This window comes from Pleurodeles waltl, chromosome 1_2 (assembly GCF_031143425.1).
Source record: "Pleurodeles waltl isolate 20211129_DDA chromosome 1_2, aPleWal1.hap1.20221129, whole genome shotgun sequence".
In the NCBI taxonomy this organism is placed as follows: Eukaryota; Metazoa; Chordata; class Amphibia; order Caudata; family Salamandridae; genus Pleurodeles; species Pleurodeles waltl.
The window spans coordinates 799,519,463-799,541,668 of NC_090437.1; the positions used below are offsets into that span (position 1 = coordinate 799,519,463).

The 22,206-nt window shown below is 43.4% G+C and overlaps 1 protein-coding gene across 5 annotated transcripts in view; it reads left to right on the forward strand.

Moving 5' to 3' along the window:
- Positions 1-22,206, forward strand: part of CLCN3 (chloride voltage-gated channel 3) — a 517,267-nt gene that overhangs the window by 66,602 nt on the left and 428,459 nt on the right. For 3 of the 5 annotated variants that reach the window (XR_011205536.1, XM_069244222.1, XM_069244205.1), the window contains exon 2: positions 19,533-19,709. The exons of the other annotated variants lie outside the window; for them this stretch is intronic. Coding sequence is in view for 2 of the 3 variants with exons in the window: in XM_069244222.1 (XP_069100323.1) it covers positions 19,550-19,709 (160 nt within the window). In the remaining variant the exon portion in view is untranslated. The remainder of the gene's footprint in view (positions 1-19,532; positions 19,710-22,206) is intronic. 5 annotated transcript variants of the gene reach the window in all.

Here is a 22,206-nt window from a genome sequence, read left to right on the forward strand (position 1 = left end):
TCTCAGGTTTTGCCATTGGATCATGGATCGTGGCAGTGTGGTGGCTTTCACCTGCTGAGAGAAAAAGTGAACCACATCAGCCAGACCTTTGCAGAAGTCCAACACCATATCATCTGTAATGTTGACAAGTGCATTTTCAGGCATCACTGGCAACCTCATGGCTTAGCCCATAAGGATCTCATGCAGCGACAATCCTGTTTTCCAGTCAGGCGTGTTTCTCATTGTCATCAGAACTAAAGCCAGTGTGTCAGGCCATTTCCGATTCGTGGACTCACACATCTTTGCAACTCTTGACTTCAAGGTACCATTCATCTGTTCCACTAGTCCTGATGCTTCAGGGCGATAACTACAATGCAACTTCTGCTCAATGTTCAATGCCGCACACAGTAATTTAATTACTTCATTGTTGAGCTGGCTTCCCCTAATAGATTCTAATGAAATCGGAAACCCAAAACATGGTATCAGTTCCCTAAGCAGTAATTTCGCTACTGTGAGGCTGTCATTTCTTCGTGTAGGGTAGGCTTCAATCCAGTGACTAAAGATGCAGACAATCACCAGCACGTATCTCAACCCTCCACAGACAGGCATCTCAATAAAATCCATTTGCATTCTGCTGAATGGACCTCCTGCTCTTCCATTGTGGCTCAAATTAACCACTGTCCCTTTTCCTACTTTCATTTATTGGCTAATGATGCAATGATGGCAAACTGCTTCAGCAACCTGTCTAAACCTTGGTTTGAACCAATTATGCTTGAAAAGACGAATCATGGCATCCCTCCCAACATGTGCTTGACCATGATAATACCTAGCCATTTGAGACAACAAACTATTAGGTAAAACCAATTGACCATCTTCTAAAACCCACAGTTCATCCTGTCACTGCACACATTTCATTTTACTCCATGAACGTTTTTCCTCCCTGTCAACATTATTCTGCAATGTTTTCAATTCTTCCAATGTATCTATTACTTTTAATGCATAACTTGGACATTCCCCACTGACACAAAATCTTAAGATTTCTGTTGTGCACTGCATTTTACCACAGCAACTTTTTCAGGCATTTGGATAGCATGCAACAATTCTTTAATTCTCTCACCATTTCTCACTGGTGAACCAGAAGAGGTTATGAAACCCCTCTGCGACCATAACTGGCCAAAATCATGGACTATTCCAAATCCATACTGGCTATCTGTATAGATGGTAAATTTAAGCTGAGCAGAAACATGGCAAGCTCTAGTAAGGGCTACCAGATCCTCTACCTGTGCAGAATACACTCCCAAAAGCCAAGACGCTACCAGGATACCAGAAATTGTGCACACGGGATATCCTGCTCTCAATGTCCCCATAATGTCTCTCAGACATGAGCCATCAACAAAGCCAATTTGGTCACTTTTTTCCAATCGGGTGTATCTAATATCAGGTCTCAGTTTTGTGCACAGATCAGTTACTTCAAGGCAGTCATGCTCAATGTCTTCCAATTTTTCAATCTCAACATTTTCATTTGGAAATAAGTTTGTCGGGTTCAGCACTGAACATCTTTTCAATTATACATTTGGTGATCCTAAAATACTTGTCTCATATCTGGTCAACCTTGCACCTGTTAGGTATTGGGTCTTTGTCTTTGTAAGTAGGATCTCAGTGGAGTGAGGGACCATAATAGTTAAGGGGTGTCCCATCACAATGCCTTCACACTGTGTGAGGCTCTGTCCAACCGCTGCTACTGCATGCAGATAACCTGGTAAGGATGCTGCAACTGGGTCCAAAGTAGCTGAAAAATATGCTACTGGGCGGTTTACACCTCCACTGACCTGCGTCAAGACAGACAGAGAACATGCATCACGCTCATGACAGAACAATGTGAAGGGCTTAGTGTAGTCAGGCATACCCAAAGCCGGACTTTGCACAGACTCTGAATTCAGAAAACGCTTTCATGCAAGCCTGGTCTAACACTATGGGATCGGTGACCTCTTTGTGGGTCAGCTTCTGCAAGGGTTTAGAAATTACTGAAAAATTGGGAATCCATTGGCAGCAGTAGCCTATCATCCTTAGAAACATGCTGACATCTCTCTGAGTGGTTGGGGGACTCATCTGCAATATTGTCATGACCCTTTCTCTGGATATTTTCTTTGATCCCTTCTCAATCTGGTGACCCAAATATTTAACCTCTTTCTGACAGTATTGCAGTTTAAGTGGTGCCACTTTATGACCATTCTTTCCTACGTGGTTCAGCAAGGCATTCGTGTCTTGTTTTGGACTCAGTCAGCAAGTCATCAATGTACTGTACCAAGGTCGATTGTAAAGGCAATTCCAACGACTCTAAATTCTTTTTCAAGATCTGATTAAATATGGAAGGTGACTTTGAAAACCCTTGAGGAATTCGACACCAACAGTAAACTCGGTCTAAAAAATTGAAACAAAGGAGAAATTGGCTGCCTTCATGAAGAGGCACAGAAAGAAGGCTTGTGATAAGTCTATGGCATTGAACCACTCAGCATCACATGGAATATTAAACATCACAGCTGGATTAGGTACAACGGGTCAGCATTTGATCACAATGTCATTTATGTTTCTCAAATCTTGGACAATTCAAACTTTCCCACAGGGCTTTTTCATTATCAGTGAATTACATTGGCTGCTCAATACTTCTTTTAAAACCCCTTGGTTTACAAATTCTGCAATTATCTGGGCAACCTCTATAAGGATAACTTGTGGCATGTGGCACTGGGGAATCTGAGGAAAAATTGCATTCGGCTTTACAGCAACTTTAACTGGCTCAACTCCCTTTTTCAGACCTATGTCCTTCCCTGTCAGATCCCACACTTTCTCTTTAACTGTTCCCTGTAAGTCAGGATGAAGCTCCTTCACTGCGAACACTGGAAATAAATCAATCAGAGGGTATTCCTCATTTGTGGTTTCACACCCTGTCTCTGGAGTTTGACCATCTTCATCATCACTATTTGTCTGTATCTTGATTCCATCATTTGAACAAGTAATCGAGCACCTGGTTTTACACAGCAAGTCCCTTCCCAGTAGGGGTACCAGACTTGAATTGCAGACTATGAATTTGTGCAATCCCTGAAAGTTGCCAATTTTAACCTGTAATGGATCTGTAATTGGGTTGGTCAAATACTGATTTGCTGCTCCTACAATCTGGACTGCCTTTCCTGAAAGGGGCAAGTCTGGAACTTTTGCACTTCTTACTGTAGAGTGTGTAGCTCCTGTGTCAACCAAGAAGAAAACTCTGTGACCCATGACTTTTCCCTTCACATAGGGACCTTTCTGATCTACTTCCAAAGAAACTGCAAGCACACACACTTCCTCATCCAAACTCTCACTCACCCCATCATCGTTTATTTCATTCTCACTGTGTAACGGGAATTAATGAACTGTGTTATTACTTTGGTTGGACCTGTGACCTGTTGAGGAAGCATCACCTGCTGCTGTTTCATTGGGGCTTGAGGTATTTGGATTTGCTGTCTAGGTACCATGGGATCCTGCTGTTGCATTGGCTGCATCTGTTGTAATTTGTACTCGTGGCATTTGCACCTGTTGAGTGGGTTGCAAATTCTGCATTTGATTCACATTATTTTGGAAATTTGGGTTAGGACCTCTCATTCTCGGTCCTCTCATGTTCTGGAACGATTTGATGTCATTAGTTTGCTGAACGACATCTTCCTGCACCATCATCGGACACCCCTGTTTCCAATGTCCGACCTCTCCGCAAGCGTGACAAGGCAACAATTTCTTCATTCCTTGCACATCATTCTGAACCACTACAGTACCCATATCTGGACCACGGTTTACATTACCTCCGCGACCTCTACCTCTAATCTGATTTTGAAATACCAGGTTTCCCTGCTGCAGAAAATTTCCCTGCATCCCTGTTTGTGCAGCTTTAATCAGCAACACCATCACCTTCTCTTTCAGCTTTCTCTGCTTCAATTCAGTATCATCACTACAGTATTTGGCATACTGCAACACCTCATCAATCGGCTTTGCCTGCCAGCAAATCAAATGACTCCTAATCATCTGGCTAATTTCAGGTCTCAATCCTTCCACGAACCTGAACACAAAATGAATCATGTCTTTCAGCTCAATTGTCTCTGTACCACTGTAATGCTTGAACGCCTCCAACAATCTCTCATAGTATGCATGTACCAACTCCTTTGCTTTCTGAGCAGTCCTATCTATTCTCTGCCAATGTTTATGGGCGAAATTCTCATCTTCAGTCACCTTGTAGTCATATTTCATTACTTCAGGAGATGGTGCACCTGTAACCTAATCTCTCTCTGGTTCTTTTCTCGGCCAATCTATACTCCTCTTACACTCCATCCACAGATCAGCTGGGACTACCATCTCTAATAGAGTGTTCAAGTCCTCCCACAGGCATTTTGCAAGTTTCATAAACCGGTCTGTATGCTGGTAACGTTCCACTGGCTTCTCTCCCAATCTAGGATAATCATTTGTAAACAACAGAATGTCATTTCTGCTCCAAGGGACATGAACAAAATTCCCTCTGGGAATCTCTCTCATTGGTAAAATCTTCACTGGATCCTTGTCCTGCTGCACATTTGCAGTTATCTCTGCAGAATCCCCTTTTCTCATATCTCTTTTCTTTATCTGCCTTCCCACTAATCTAATGCTCCCCAGGTCTGGGTACTTTGAAGTAACTCCCTAAGGTGTGCTTTCATTCCGGCAGATCTCATGTGTTCAAAATCTTTAGCCTCAAAATCTAACCTGTTTCAAATGTTTTGTTTTCTCTATTTCTGTGGTGTGTTTCTCTGCCAGGTCTGCTCCCATATTTTGGCTCATCAGTACAGACATATCTGTCTGGGTCCCTGTTATCGGAGTGTATTTCGGCATTGTTTGTGCCTGCGCTTGAGGCAGTAAAAGTGGAGTCGGCTCTGTCTGAACCAGCATCGGTCTCTGGAAAGCCTGCCCAGTTGGCACTATTAGATTTGTGGCAGTTTCCACAATGGGCACATCTGGGTAAATTCTCTGGACATTTGGCTATGGCACCTGATTTTGTACTACTGGAATAGTAGGTGTGTTAAGACTGCTCTGCATTGGGCTCCGTATCGGGCTAGGATTAACCTGCACCAGACTCGTTGCATTAACCTGTGTCGGAGCTGAAGGATCAGCACTGGTACTCGGACCACTCTCATGTGCTGCATATGGTGGTGGGTGATTGCTCAATAACTGCAAAATAAATTCATCATCTTCTGACTCTTCCTCCACTGTCGAAGACTTCCTAGCCTCCCTACTCCCGGAAGGGCTTCTGTTAGCCTTTCTGGTAGCTTTCCTCCCTTCTCTCTCGCTGTCCTGTGTAATCGCAGGAAACAACTTAATCCCCTGTAAATCCTCAGTTCTCCAAAACTTCTGAGCATGGTCCCATCTAGCCTCCGCTAGTGTCTTTGCTGCCTTTCTCATTCATCTCTCAAATTTCTATTTCTGTTGCTGTCTGGCTACTAACTCCTAGATCGCTAATGCCTCAAACTGTGCTGGTCTCGGAGGGGGTTTCAGATCGTACAGCACCCTCCTCAGATTCTCTAAACTCTTCAAATTGAATGTTCCATTAGCAGGAAATGCTAAGCTCCTATCCTTCTCTGTCACTTTGCACCATTGCTTTAGCCAAAGACATGGTGCAGCGCCTTTTTCTTTGAATATAAAGTAAGCTGGTGTACCTTCTGGCATTTCTATATCCCGTATACTTGTTGTAATGTACGTATCTCCCCTTAAAGCACTCTTTAAACCTTTGGAAAATTTCATCTTGCGACCTTTATGTTATTCAAAATTAAATCAGGAAGTGACTTTTAATCCCAGAATTCTCTTCACCCACCTTCTCAACCAATTGCGCTTCACGGACGTCTGCCAGTCATTGCGCGACCCTTCTCACTGACCAATCTATCCGAGCACGGCTCCAATGACGTCACGCTCACACGTACTGCGGCTGGCAAAGTCTTGCGGCTTTTCCTCCCAAATGAGATTCATACAAAACTAATGCAAAATTATTACGGACACTTAAACAAAATCAAAACCTAATTTGTCCATTTGCTACAGGTAGGGTAACTCAATCGCTTCAGGAACTTTACGGACTTTTCACTGACGGCTTTCGCTCTAATAGCTACTCCTTCTTTCTCAGTTTCCCTAATTTGCAAGCAAAGTTCGACCCTCAAATTTCACTCAACTGATCAGTGGGTCTGTCCTGGTGCACATAGCACTCACCAGATCTCAGTCGAAAAATTATTTCACTTACTTTGACTCACACTCTGACTTGCCGACCACACCCAATCGACCTATTAAACCAGACCAACTACAACAAAAACCAATTGTCTCATACACTTTCAGTATATTCCGGAGTCTTAGACTACGCAGGGTCTGTACATCAACAACCACATGGACAATTTTTGAGCACAAAGTGCCACACACATGTGAAGTTCGACGACTTCCCTACTGTCACACTTCAGAGAACGCACACTCCTTCTACAACTTCATTTGGAGAACGCAAACTCCCTAAACCCTCACAAACATCACAATTCACTTGCTATTTGCATAAGCTGTGCAAGCCCAAAACCTACTCCATTCACACAATCATTAGAACGCCGAGAACATCCTCAAACAACCATTTGCAAGCTCCAAGAATCTGGGAAAGTCATTTCAGGTACTTAGGGGAACATTTTCTCTACAATTTGTATAATTGAAAAAATAAATCCAAATCTCAGCAATGAGGAGCTCTTGAAAGACAAACCATGTACCTCTATGATGGGCTCTTGAAGAGACAAACCATCAAGCTACTACCTTCTCCGTTGGCGCGTCTGACCTTAGTAAGTAAACTTACAAGGGGAGGCGTATAGGTCGATTAACTTTTTGACTACGCTTAAGATGTTCTGGAGGCGTATAGATTGATTAACTTTTTGACTACGCTTAAGATGTTCTCACCATATATCGCGTACATACAGATCAATAACATTAGTAATCAGTAGGAGTTAGGCATTGTCACGCACCATGACCTTGCAGGCATGAGTAACCACACCTTGATGTAAAAGTTAGAATATTTATTTCCCCATATTAACAATGCTAATGTGATGTAGGTTAATCTCAAGATCAATTGATAAACATACAGAGACAACATTGGCTGACCGAAATGACGAAAGAATCGCAATCTAATGAAAGCTTGAGCTACTACATATTCTAAAATTACAGTACAAATTAATAGCAAGAATAACTGCACAAACAATATCAAATACATTTAGATGTTAGTCCGTGTATTGAATTTCATTAGTGAGGAGCCTAACTAACACCAGATTAGCATAGCATGTTTGGTCTTCATGCAAAACAATTTAGTCACACAAATTTGGAAAAACAACTAACTATGGCTCTATCAAAATAGCGCAGTTGGTACCTGGAAACAAAAGCAAATAGACATAGGAAACAGCATCATAGTCAGTATACATATCCTCAGTTGGATCAGCAAGCTGTGACAGTCTTCGTTCTCAGGACATCAGTCTGGTCAGCAAGGCATCAGGATTCAGCATTAAAGTTCAGAAACAACAATTTTTTTTAAGCAATAAAGTTAAGCATGTCTCTTCTGAAGATGGAAAATGGGCCAAAGTGGCCCGTTGGGCAGTTCGAAAGAAATGGCGGTCTCTCCTCCCTGTGCAATCTGGCTAAGTTAGAGTTCCTAAAACTACTTCCCAAGTCCCTATTGGTTCAAGGGATTGCATGTTCACACATTGTCCAATAAAACTAAAACTTCAAATCTACATTTCTACTAGTACATGGTTCACATGTCCATGATTGGCTCCTTTCGTACTGTTCTCATCATCCGGCTCGTCGGGTAACAATATTGTTGCAGCTTATACTCCAGTCAGTGTCTGCATTGTATTCTCCTGAGAAAGTCAGTCTTACGCACATTACATAAAACAATGTTGCATTAGCAAGTAAAGTATCTTTTAGCAAACCGTTCTCATGAGAAAGACTTTTAGCTATAAGCACATTAAGTCAGCACAGTGGAAAATCACAATGTAATTCTCTAAGCAGACATTTTAATAAACACTTAAGAAATGCAGCTTGACATGAAGTCGTACAGCTAGGCCAAGACCTCCGCTAAGTTAAGGCTTTCAATTAATGAAGCTAATACATAATACACAACCCTTAATATGACCTATTACTGCATTAATCAAACATAAGCTCAACATTTCATATTACTAAGCCATTAATAAGTACACTTTGTGAATATTGGCGGCCACTCTCGTGGTCACACTTTCAAAAGCGTGCATTATTTCTTTCTATATTATTTCATTTTCTATGCTAATTCAACACATTCAATACATGAATATATATTAAGAATTGCATTAAAAGCTCAGCGTTAACAGCCATTCTCTTTTATTCTTACTTCCACCAGGTCTCTCTCCATCAGCAACACCACCAATATTCATTTTCCAGTTAGACATGTTGCCACATTCATTGGTTAAACCCCCCCCCCCCCCCCCCCCCACGCCTCCTCAGGATGGTCATTTCAGACCTCCCCCTCTCTTTAGTCTGGTGTTCCCAGGGCATAAGCAATCTGACCAGAGTCTGCTGCCAACCACGCCTGGACTCATTTTCCAACATGTTTCCCAACGTTGTCATCCACGTCTCCCAACCTGTTGTAACTGTGGTCCTTTCCATATCCTCTACCTGAATTGCTTGCCTCTGCTGTGCCTTACTCTCCCCAGATATCCAAATCCATCTCCCAATATCTGGGTGTGACCTACCTGCATCCTCCTTTGCTCCTTGTTATTCTTCTTGGACTGTCCCAAAGGAGCCAATGGAGGACAGTGGCTGCCAGTGTACGCCCATGCTGTCCAAACGTCTCTCTGTTTGCTTCTGACTGGCATTGATATGATAAATTGCTGTCCATTCCAAACTGCACTGGCCCAACATGTCTTTTTGTCACTCTTTTCTGGTTTTAACCCAGGTGAACAGTTTTGTCCTTCAGAAATAAGGTCATTTGCTTCACTCCGAAGCTCATTTTCTTGGCCCCCCTCTGGGGTTGTTAATTTGTGAGTGCCGCATGTGAATGGCGCTTGCTTCTGCGCCACATGTCTGCTTACCGATGATACCGCAGGCGTGGCCGGTGGAAGCGACTCCGCCCGGAGGTGTGCCTTCATCTGAAGGTCTCCCCGCCCGATGCTGCCTGTGCTGGACAGCCGCTTCCCGTTACCACAGGAAGTGCAAGCACGTCCTCTGGATATCTGAGTCAAGCAGTCTTTCGCCAAATCAACATCTATATTGTCTAGTGCTGTTGACATGCACCCTTGCCTCCCCCTGCAGCCCCTTAAATTTTCATTTCCTCTTTAGGAGTGAGCAGGCCATAACTGCAGCCGTCACCCCTCCTGCTGCTTCTCCTCTGTGTCTTGTGAGACCGACCCAATCCTGAGACAAGACACCTGGCAAAGCTGGTCTTCCCTGCCTGCCTGCCTTTGTACTTTTTGCTTCCTCTACCCCCTGCCCCTTGGTCTCCCATTTTTCTAACTAACTCGCCAGACAATTCTATGTCCATAAAAAGACAATGACTTTACATACTGTATTGGTAAAAGTGTACCTCACACTCTAAAAAAAATTCCTCACCCCTCCCTGCCTACATGACCATAGCGTACATGATTAATAGGCTGCACTGTTCTTGCTAAAAACTTGACTGCTAACTAAACCCACCCCCAGCCTTGTCAGCCATTCCAGTACCACAAACGTCTGGATTGCACCACAAACCCGAGGAAACCCCGGGGTTGGACATCCATGCGGACACCACTCCCCAGTAGGCCTCCTTGTGTGCAAACACTTTGTTTTATCCCACACTCGTCAGCAGACTTACATGGATTGACTGGCTTATTTTTAGACATCCTCGTGTTTAGACTTCCTCCTGCTCTGCCATAAGAATGCAGTGATTTTCTCTCAGTTGTGGTTGCAGTTTAAAGAAAACCACTGCAGAATTTAATCTTGTGATGAAAATTGAGGTCATGCTACAAATCACATGGTTCCCAGCACCATTCTTTAACAAGAAACTGGCGATTCTACCTTTCAAAAAAGTATTTACTTGTTCAAGGCATGTATCAGTTCTATTTAGCAGTACCAATTTTTATGATTTCCTGTTGTATGTATTTCATCCAGACAGTTGATTTTTTTTTTTCTCCATGATATGCATTAGTGGAGAGTTGGTGGCGTTATAGCCAGAGCTGCCGTCATTGAAACTGGGTAATGGGTTTGTGGCACATCACTTAATCTCCCCGTGCCTAAAAAATGGATGTGATCTGGTGTAATGTGACTGGTGCTCAGGTAAAGTGCTCCAGTTACTATGGGTCGAGTTCAGGCTAAATAAAACTGTAAAAGGACACTGTTTGGCGTGGCTATTATTTGACTTGCGTGACTAAAGATACACACGGCACAGGCAATACATCGGGAGCCGTACAAGGCAATGGTGAAGGTGACAAAGGCACAAGAATCAGGAAAAGCTACCAAATATGATATTATACTTGGCACCCCTTTCTTACTAAAAGTATTTTGATCGAAACACCAGTGATTTCAGATATCAGAAAAATGGAAGAATGCTATTGCTGTTTAAAATGAGTGATTGTGAAGACCTAACCTTTTATCACCCAAATGTTTTGATAGCCATGGTAAACTTTTTTTAGCAAATATTTCATGGCTGTTTCGTTGAATTAGTGAAATGGGGAAACATCGGTAATACTAGTCAGTCTGGGTTTGAAATAATTCAGTACATTAAGCTTTTCTTGATAGCTTCACAAATGGACCCCAAGAGGAGAACGTCTATGTAGTGTATATAGATTTAAGTAAAATGTTGACTTTGTTAATAGAGCCAAATAATGGAAAGTATACACTGGGATATGTGTGAAGTCTTAAGTTGCTGTATTGCACAATGATCCTTCAAAATAACAGGCTAGGGAAAGAAAATGCACTAATACACACTTCACAAATGATATTTGTAGGAAAGTGCCCTCTTGGCACGGTTACCCCCATTTTCTGCCTGTTGTCAGTGTGTTTGACTGTGTTCACTGGGATCCTGCTAACCAGTACCCCAGTGATTATGCTCCCTCCCTTCTAACTTGATAACAGTACCTTTTTCTTCCCACAGTTGGCATACTGGTCCCCTGATGTAAGTCCCTAGTATATGGTACCTAGGTACCCAGGGCACTGGGGTTCCAGGGGATCCCTATGGGCTGCAGAAGTCATTCTGTCACCAATAGGGAGCCCATGCAAAGGGTTCTGCAGGCCTGCCATTGCAGCCTGTGTGAATTGGGTGCATGCACCCATTTTCACTACAGGTCACTACACCAGGTCACTATAAGTCAACCCTATGGTAGGCCCTCTCAGGCCAGAGTGCAGGTACCTGTGTATGAGGGCACCCCTGCACTAGCAGAGGTGCCCCCACAAACTCCAGGCCCATTTTACTTGATTTTGTGAGTGCAGGGACGCTATTTTAAGTTTGTACTGGACATCGGCCACTGCCTGTGTCCAGCTACATAATGGTAACTCCGAACCTGGGCATGTTTGGTATCGAACATGTTGGAATCATACCTCAATACTATTGCAAGTATTGGAATTATGATTCCAGGCTCTCTATGGGCTCCTTAGAGGACCCCCAGCATTGTTACCACCAGTCTTATAGGGTTTAAGCTGCTGCCACCCCTCAGACAGGTGTCCGCCCTCCTGCTGCTTGATCTGATCAAGCCCAGGAAGGCAGAACAAAGGATTTCCTTTGGGAGAGTGAGGTAACACCCTCTCCCTTTGGAAATAGGTGTGACTGGCGTGGGAGGGGTAGCCTCCCCAAGCCACTGGCATGCTTTGAAGGGCACATTTGGTGCCCTCTGTGCATAAACTAGTCCACACCAGTTCAGGAATCCCCAGTCTCTGCTCTGGCGCAAAACTGGACAGTGGAAAGGTAAGTGACCATTCCCCCGTCTATCACTACCCCAGGGGTGGTGCTCAGAGCTCCTCCAGAGGGTCCCTGGGTTCTGCCATCTTGTTTCCAAGGTTGGTAGGATACTCTGTGAGCATCTGAGTGGCCAGGCCAGGCAGCTGACGTCAGAGCCGCCTCCTGATAGGTGCTTACCTGGCTAGGTGACCAGTCCCTCTTTCAGGGCTATTTAGGGCCTCTCTCTTGGGTGGGTCCTCAGATTCGGCATGCAAGATTCCAGCAGGACTCCTCTGCAACCTCCACTTTGACTTCTGGCCACTGGAACTGCGACTGGACCCTCCAGGAACCGACAACGCTTCAATCCAAAAAGAAGACTCTTCTGCAACTTTGTTTCCATGGCTTCTGACAGCTTTGCAACATTTCCCCGGCCGTGAATCCCCAGAAGACAGCAACTCTTCAGCCTGCACAAGAAGAAGAAGGAATCTCCCTTGGAGTGAAGGAGTCACTTCCCTGCATCCGCAGGCACCTGCTGCAACGACGACCTGCTGCATGGATCTCCTCTCATCCTTAGCCGTGTGGATCCTACATTACGGGTGGTGGTCCTGAGTAGTCCTCTTGGTGCTCTCTGCCAGCTGTCCAACTTTGGTGGCGGTAAGCCCTCGCCTTCCCACGCAGGACAGTAGCCCCATGCACCACGTCTCTTGCAGCTGCCAAGGTTTGTTTGCATCTCCTCCAAGGGATCTTCAGGCGCTGTGTAGCTCCAGTCCCCAGCACTCCTTCCTGTGATGCACAGCCCTCTGTATGGTTCTCGTGCGCGTGGGATCCCTTTCTGTAGTGCTGCCTGGGCTCCTTCTGCAACTTCTGTGTCCCTGTCCTGTGGGACTCTTGTGGGTGCTGCCTTCGCTCCTTTGGGTCCTCTGTGTTGCTGAGGGTTCCCCCACCCCTCTGACTGCCCAGTTTGCCTTTGCCAAGGCTTGTTAGTGGAATTCCTGCACCGACACCCATCTGCAGTCTAAACTCCAGCGTGGGACATCTTCTGCATCCCTCAAGAATTCTTCGGCTCCAGGGCTGCAGTGCTGATGCAAGTACAGCTGGATGGGTAGTAGCTCCTACTCTTCCTGGACTCCACTGTGACTCTTGTACTTGGTCCCCTCTCTCCACAGGTCTTCGTCTCCAGGAATCCACCGCTGGTTCATGCAGTCTTTTCTGGGTGTCTTCTTTTCCTTTCTTTTGGTTGGTTTGGGGAAATTCCAGTGATTTACTCCTGCTTTCCTGGTCGCTGGTGGGTACTGTTTTACTTACCTTGGCGGTTTTCTAGTAATCCCAGCTCCCTTATACACATTCCACTTACTTAGGTAGGGGTCCTGTGTTTGCATCCCATTTTTTTAGTATATGGTTTGGGCTCCCCTAGGGTCACTATTGGTTATTGCTATTTGCACTGTTATCTAACCTTTTCTATGCCTAATTCTGATTACTAGTGTGCATATTTAGTGTGTTTACTTACCTCCTAAGGGAGTATTGCCTTTTTAGTAATTTTGGTATTGTATCACTAAAATAAAGTACCTTTATTTTTGTAACACTGTGTGGTTTCTTTCATATGTGTAAGTGCTGTGTGACTACAGTGGTATTGCGTTAGCTTTGCATGTCTCCTAGATAAGCCTTGGCTGCTCATCCACAGCTACCTCTATAGAGCCTGGCTTCTAGACACTGCCTACACTTCACTAAGAGGGGATACCTGGACGTAGTATAAGGTGTAAGTACCTTAGATACCCACCACACACCAGACCAGCATCCTACAATTTTCCACTCAGCAGTGGGATTTAGGGCTGCGTCTTTGCCTCTCTTCTATTCATATATATAAATGACCCGGTAGAATGTGTTAGGCAAGTGGTTTCAGATACTAAAAGTGTAGCTGATATGAGAATTCCACTGCTGTTTGCAGAGCACACTGTGATCTTTGCTACAGAAATTACTGTTTACTTTTGCAAAAGTAGGTGTCTGAGTATTAATGGTTATTTAACAGAAAGAAAACATAGGTTGGTAAAATGCTGTTGATGGATGGGCATCTCTAGACATTTGAATTCTAAGATTACTTCAACATGGAAGTGGGATGGAGAAGGGCCTCGGATGAGTAGCATGGCAGATGCTTTTTGGTAGAATTCAGCTGTATTCCCACTGTCACAGAGTAAAACCTCTTCAGTACTCTCCCAGTCCTCAATGCATGGGTAGTTAGCAGCTCATCCCCCTCTGTCCACTGCTGGATGCCTCGAGTGTGGAAAGGGGCTGACTGGAGAACATGGAGGTTCGCTAAGAGGGTTTTGGGACAGAGTGACTCCCTACCAGCACCTTTGTTAGAGAACCACTTTTCCATCAGTGACGGAGTGTCCCAGTACACTGATACTGAAGGACCCACGTAGAACACGTGGGCAGGATCTGGCACACTCTGATCTTTACGCAGGTAAATCCCTCAGTGATTCTGCACTGGTGCCCCAGCATTGATGCTGAAATGGTCTGCTTCTGCTCTTACCAATGGTTGCCCTTTGCTGGATTTTATTCACACTCCAGAACAATTCATACATCCTAAATACGCAGTTTTTTCATCCCCTCAAAAAATGTGTTCCTCTCTTAGGGTGAGAAAGGTGGCATTATTGGTTATAACGAAATGCTTTTGATGGGGGTGAGAGATCTTTGCTTAGCTAACAAACAGGTGTATGAGTGGGTGGCAAACATCATTGGCCTCAATGATTGACTAATTGGAACCAGCGATTCAGATTGAGCGCTAGGCCTTCAAGAGCACTAACTCATTATATTCTTTGAATGATGGGCAGGTTCTGGATGTTCACCTCTGGAGACAAAGACATTGTTTTGTGCCTGGCATGGGGCAAGTAGAGTAGGCAGGGGTGGGAGGGTACGATGATGAGGAATAGTGTCCTAGCTCAGTCAGGTTTCTGATTTAAATGACTTCACAGGGTGGCATTATATTGGTATTTCCAGATTAGCTGATGGAGTGTGTATGGGTTACCAAGGGTCGTTCACAGTACTGCAGACTGAATTTGATATGCATATGTACTAGTTCTTCTGGTATCTACAGTTATGGCATGCCCTTGACTCTTGTCTCAAAAGGACAGAATCCCTTCCTGACCTTCAGTCCATTAGAAATAAAACTGCTTACTAACCTGCTAGATTGTAAGAGTATTTTAGGTCAGTTAGTCGCATGTACTTAATTGCCCTGGCATATTTTGTAGGAGACTTTGTTAATTACAGATCAGGAAAAAATGTGTCCTATAACATTTGGTGAAACATTCCTAAATTCCCTACACTCCAAAACCCTCCTGCACCCCTGTTACTCCCTGCTCCCCTAAGTGGAATGCACACAAAGCACAGTAATATTGTCTAATCACGAGCCATCACTTAGTGTCCTCCTGAAACCATCATCTTATGCCTTTTTGAAGGTCAAGCACTAGAAACCTGTTTAGTTGGATAAGGGAATTGCCAGATACAGTAATCTCATTGTCTTTGGGCATGCAGGCATTATTCCCTTATTCAATACATAGGGCCTGATTTAGAACTGAATTCTAAATCCCATTAAATCCTATCAAATTTAGATTTCAGAGGACAGGATATCCCTCACCGTTGTGACTGAGTAACCCGTCTGCCGAGTTTTAAATCCGGCCCATAGTCCATTAATGAGTGCCACTGTTTCTCAGTTTATCCCCTCTCTCATTTATCTTCCAAGTCAGTTTTTTCATGGCTAACAAAGACACACAATTTCCCTGCTCATTGTTATATAGTTGGAATCATTGCAGACTTCATCCCTTGTGCACACAGTTGCTCCACTGCCAGTAGTATTTTAGATATCAGCCACCAGTCAGTAAAGGAAAGATTCAACTCTTCTATAGGCCGAAGGCCCAGTATCATCGTTGCTTGGTTTGATTGTATTGGGTACCTTACCACCCTCCTTATACGACTGAGTACTTTCTTCCAGAAGATGTGCAGCCTGGGTCAGGACCACCAAATATGAATTCCAAACCCTCCAACACATACCTTCAGTGTTATTATACATGTTTTTTTAATTGTTATGGGGTAAGGTGCCAGTGTGTCATTTGTTTGTACATTGACTCCCTGTCTGAACACTTCTCTGTACACGGGGAATATCAGACCATTGTGTCTGCCACAGTGCTAGTATTACATTATCTCCCAAGGCCACTGCCATTGCCTCATGTATGGCCAGGTAAGGTTGGGACCTGCATTTCTCATTGACGCATCAATTCCAGTGATAATACCTCTTGTGGAAGTGGACGTTAAAAATAAAAATAATAATAATTCCGATGGAATAGGTGGCCTAGTAGCCCCTGCAATGTTTGAGTTGAAAATAATGCAAACACTGTTATTTTTAAGTTAAAGTCCTGTTTGCTTTGTTGAAATGATTTGCTGTCATCTCCCTTGAACAGATCCTGCAGCATTCAACAGCTTCCCTTTTCCCAAGCCGTGAAATCGAATGGGATAAGCTCATATGAGAAGTCTAGATTGTCCAAAAGTAGAGTAAAGAATAAAGGAAATGACTATAAGTCAGTAACCCGCATGACTGAACCCCATATTTCCAAAGTGGACCAAAGTATTTCTGAAATATAGCAGACCAGGGGCTGTGCTGCTTTAGGCAACAAAGGAACTGCCAAGGGGAACAGCCATCACCGCAGTGTCCATGTGGACTCAGTGGCTCTCTGTTTCTTGCAAGGATCATTTAAAGAAAATTTTAAGATTTACTGCCTGGTAATATTTCTTGGTATCTGAGTTTCCTAGACCCCAGATGTCCTAGGAGCTTTCAGTACCCTCCCTGTCATGCATATTGGTAGGTTTGACCAAATGAAAGTATCTATAGCTTTCTGGAGCAACTGTAAGTCTCTGTCCAGGACTTTCAATCGCAGCACTTGAAAAACATAAAGTAACATAAACTATGATATATAAAGTGTGCACTATCTTTGGAGATCTGCAATGATTGTATGAACCAGTCTGGGATAGTTGGATACAGGGCGTACCATGCTTCATTATTATTATCTATATTACCAAATATTTTATTTTGTTAGTAGTCCAACAAAGGGGAGCCTTTTTTTGTCATATATAACTAACACAAAGTGTGCGGATATAATATTAAAGAAGACAAATAAGATCATCAATAAGTAATATAATTGGGGTAGATACAAGAATTCGTAATCAACTGAAGAGAGGTCAATAGGAGTCCTCTGAATTCCTGTGGATTCCGCAAGTTTCCATCACGGAAATGTTCAGAAAATGTGTGATTTCAGGCACAGTTTGAGGTTGCATGGCATTGTGGGTAAAAACCCTCATGTGACAGCACCCTGGACTTCACTAGTTATCTAGTTTTCAGAAATGTGCAGGTTTGCTAGGTTTCTGAAAGTGCTGCCTGAGTTAGGGCCCAAAATCCACAACTACCCACTTTGCAAAAAACAGGTCTGCTTTTGGTGGAGAAAAATTTGATGTATCCATTTGCGTTTTCGGGTGTTTCCTGTTGTGGGCACTAGGCCTACACTCACATGTTATGTACCATTTTTGTTGGAAAACTTAAGAGAGTGCTGAGTGAAAGGAAGTTTGGCTCCCCGCAGATTCCTGAACTTTCCAACACAGAAATGTGAGGAAAATGGTTTTTTTTAGTTTTTTTTTTTTAAGTCAAAGTTTGGGGTTTGCAAGGGATTCTGGGTACTGCAACCTGGTAAAATCCACGCAAATCACCCTTAGATGTCTAGTTTTAAAAAATGTACAGGTTTGCTAGGTTTCCATAGGTGCCGACTGAGCTAGGTTCCAAAATCCACAGCTACCTACTTTGCAAAAAAACTGGTCAGTTTTGAGTGGAACAATGTGATGTATTCATGTTGCTGTTTGGGTGTTTCCTGTCACAGGTAGTAGGCCTATCTGCACAAGTGAGATACCATTTCTATCAGAAGACATATGGAAGCATAGAATTGTAGGACATTTGTTATTATCAATTGGATTTCGCTGCATTTGTGTCTTCCAGATGTAAGCCAGTGTGTACGAAAGAAGACCATTTGAAAAATACCCTGTAAATTATATGTTCAGATGGGTACCCACAAATTCAGAGATGTACAAATAACTGCTCCTAAACTCCATATCTTGTGCCCAAATACATAGGTTGCCTTGATATCAGTGTTTCACTGTACATATTTCACCATATGAATTGGTCTACTCCGTACACAATGAAAATCCACTGTATAGTGTAGCTCAGTTGTTGGCTCTTATTGTACCTGGGGTTCTTGGAGTCTCTACAAACCCTGTAGATCCCCACAACCAAAAAGGTCTAGTGAACGTAATGGTACGATTCGGCCATCACGACAAAAAATTACAGATGAAAATATTGTCACAAATGGCTGTTATTTTCCTATTTGTTTTCAGTATTTATTTAAAAAGTTAGTTATTTTGGAAAACCTAGAAGGATTTACACATATGAACCCTTGCTAAATAAGGGATTTTGTCTTCTTTTCAGAAATGAATAGCTTTTCTGGGTCACCCGTGGGTTTCACACTGGTTTCCACCACAAACCTGGAAGTAGGTTAAAAGCACAAACATAGGCAAAATGGGTTACCTCATTGACAATTGCCAAGACTGTGTTAAAAAAGAAATTGTTTTTTTGATTCAGCTCTGCATGTTCATGAAAGCTGGGAAGATGGTGACTTTCGCACAGCAAACTGTTTGTTGATGCCATTTTTATGAAAAAGCAGACATTTTACCCAGAGCACTCTTTTCCTATTTTTCCCCAAAAAATCTGAATTTAGCTGTATTTTGGCTATTTTCCCAGTCCTCTCCATGAAAATCCACAAATCCTGGGTATCTTCGAAAAAAGGACCCAAATTTGGCTTGGATACCTTATTTGGACAAAAAGTTATGGAGGCTTAAGATCACACTACCCCAATAGCCAAAACAGTTCTCAGCACTGGGGAGAGAAAAGGCCCAGAGAAAAGGTCCAGCAGATAAGGGTTAAATGCATAATGCTTCCAATATTGGTAGCAATGATTTTCCAGTGCAGAGATTTAATTTGAAGGGAAAGTAATGTAATTGAGGTGTAGCTGTTTCTGCAGAAGAAATGTCTGTAAAAAAAAATCCTGAACTGACAACAAAATCAAGGCGTTCCTGTTATGTCCCCTAGTCTAGGCGTACTTTTCAAAGATCGGAAGTAAAAGTATGATTTTCTTGGAGCTGTGCAGGCATGAAAAGATAATAGTCCGTCTTCAATTTTCCCTTGTGTGTCCCTTATTTTATATATGTTTGCCAGTGTCAATGTATTATGTAGACAAAAAACGGTTGATAACTGTGACTACTGTTCTAACAATACATTGATTGTACTTAAATGTTTCCCAACTAATACTCACTTTAATTGAAATTAAATTGATTGTTACATACTCGCTGGTTCCAAATCTGAATATTATGTCCACTTGTTAAGATAAATTTGCCGACTTATTGGAAACCTTGTTAAATAATGTGGGCCTTTTAATTATGACAGATGTGTGTTTCAGAAACAGAATACATCAGTGGTTCATCGAGAAAACCGTAAAGTGCATTTTTCCGTTTTTCATCTTTTTGTATAAAGGTAAGCTAAGTAGCTAAATGGAGTCTGAGCAGCTGTTCCATAGAACCTACTATCGAAACAGTTATAACAGTATCACCAGTGCAAGTAGCGATGAAGAACTTCTTGATGGAGCTGGAATTATTATGGACTTTCATACTTCTGAAGATGACAACTTGTTAGATGGTGATGCGTCAAGTGGTAAGTTGGGGCTTTGGCTTATTGTAGCTGGATATCTTATTTTTTTTTTTTAATTATTTTTTCTAAACTGTGTTTTATTGATTTCAGTCAAACCGTACAATATAAACATACAGTGCAAGTTAACAATGGCAAACTTTTCTCCCAGAGGTACACATGATCGACAGCTTCAGACATGGTTATGCTCATAATGTCAAGTATTGTAACATAAGTAGGAGCAGGTCATTGAAGTAACCAAAACCATGAGCAGTACATCAAAGAAGAAGCAGCTCATTACCTCACTTGGTCATCACATATTTAGCTGTATTATCATCACCTAAGTTAGTCAGTCCTCTTTGTGAGAGCCACCCTTGGAGCTGCAATCCTCAGCCTTGGTAAAATTTGCAATCAACTGTGCCCAGAGCCCAATCTCCTTTGCCACCCTTTTATCAAATCGGGCCAATCTTACTTGCCGCTTTTCTGCTACTCTCCAATCCAACAGGTCTTCCAGCCACCGGTTTACCAGAGGGGCTCCTGTTCCCAGCCATTGGATGCCCAAATGGCTTTTCGCCCAGAGATGAGCTAGTTAGGCAGGCTTATATGGGATTTTCTGGCCTTCGGGTCTGTTCATGGCACCCAGTAAAGAAGTAAGAGGTGTCAAGGGACTCACCAGTCTGGTGGCTTCCTCAATATGCGGTACCTCTTGTCTCTAGAAGGACTGGACTCCTACACATTCTTAAGCAAGATGTAGGAAGGTGACATCTATCACCCCACAGCGTGCACACTTTGCACCTCTGGCAGTATCTATCCTGTTTAACTTATAAGGTGTAATATAGGTGCGGTTTATGAAATGGATATGCAGCATTTTGAACCTGTTGTTGCATAACGCTGTGTGTAATAGGGCAGATGCACAAGTCTGATCAGCTTCAGCAATGGGTTCCCCCAAGTCCTCATCCCAGGCCCTACGGGCCACCAATGGAAACTTATACATGTCTCCCCTAAGGGCCCTATAAAAAAATTAAAAAACACATGATCAAATGTCAGATAATGAGTCCATCCAGTACCTCTGAGGGGAGTGGCACCGTGGGGAACTCTGTCCATAACTCCCTAGTCACACTACCTAGTTTAGCATAATGTAGGAAGTGACCGGGGCCCACACCAAAGGAGTCCTTGGCATCCTAGAAGGTGGTAAAAGCTTCATCGAGATACAGGTCTCCCACCACCTGGCAAACCGCCGCCCTTCAAAGTTCCATGGACGCCTGTGCCTATAGCACGAAAGTGTGCAAGGTCCCATATCTGTATATGGAGAACCCTTTGGACCACCTTTTCCCAGGTTGGGGCTGTGGCTTTTGCTGTATGCGGCACAGGGTATTCTGATCGACTCCTTCGCATCAATAGCCATGCCAGGGTGTCTCCTCCCCTGCCTCGTGTCCCCAGTGTAGCCTCTTTTCCCAATTATCTGGCTCTGCCAGCCAACAGACGGCATGTGGTAATTGAGCTGCATAATAATAACGCTGTATATCTGGGACTGCTAGCACCCCCATCCTCCTTATCTCTCTTAAGGACTGCCAGTGCCACCCTATTGAGTTTGGTGAGGGAAATCAACAGGCTGTCTAACCTCTTGAAAAACCTTGGTTCAAGCGGGAAAAGTGAGTTTTGGATGAGATATAGAGTCAGCCCGGGCGGAAAACCATCTCTGCAGTGTCCACTCTGCCCATGACAGACAGAGGAAGCCTGTTTCAGAACACAGTTGAGTTCTTGAGGCCTTGTACAACCCTGTTCACATTTCTGAGCCTGTGTTCTACTTCAGTGTGTGTAACCCATATTCCCAGATATCTGAAACCTCCTGTCTCCGAGTGGAGCCCCACGTCAGGCAGCTGATCAAGATGTTTCCCAGTTAACCCCTTCCCCCCCAACAGCACCACCACCGCCACCACCAGTGGGAATATGAGAGATTTGCAAATATTTACTTTTAGACCAGAGACCTCACCAAAAGCTCACAGCTATTGTATTAGGAGCGGAACGGACTCGGCCAGGGATCGATCTTAAACTAACGCATCATCTGCATACAGGGATACAATGTGTGTGACATCACCCAGCTGGATCCCTCAGCGCCCCAATTCCCCACTTAACAGTAAAGCAAGGGGCTCGATCGAGATCGCAAGTCCACGGATATCTTTTGTTAAAATTCCACAGAGTGTATGATTAATCTTCTAATACTGTTTTAATTTTATTTAGTCTTTGTGCACCACATACAAAAAGAGTAATAGTCAAATCATTGGACACAATTGATGTATGCTATATTCATGCGTATAGTATATACATTTGAAGTGGATTTGTCATGCAATCAGTGCTGCTTTGAACACCTCGTCTGTCAGTCGCAGATGTGTCCTGGCAAGGCAGATATGGTGTAGGAAATAGTTAATCCAGCATTTTCCTTTTTTATTCGGTGAAACTGTAAACATGGCCTAGTAGTACTTACTGTATAACGTAGTAGTTTTTGTATATTGTGGCTAGAATA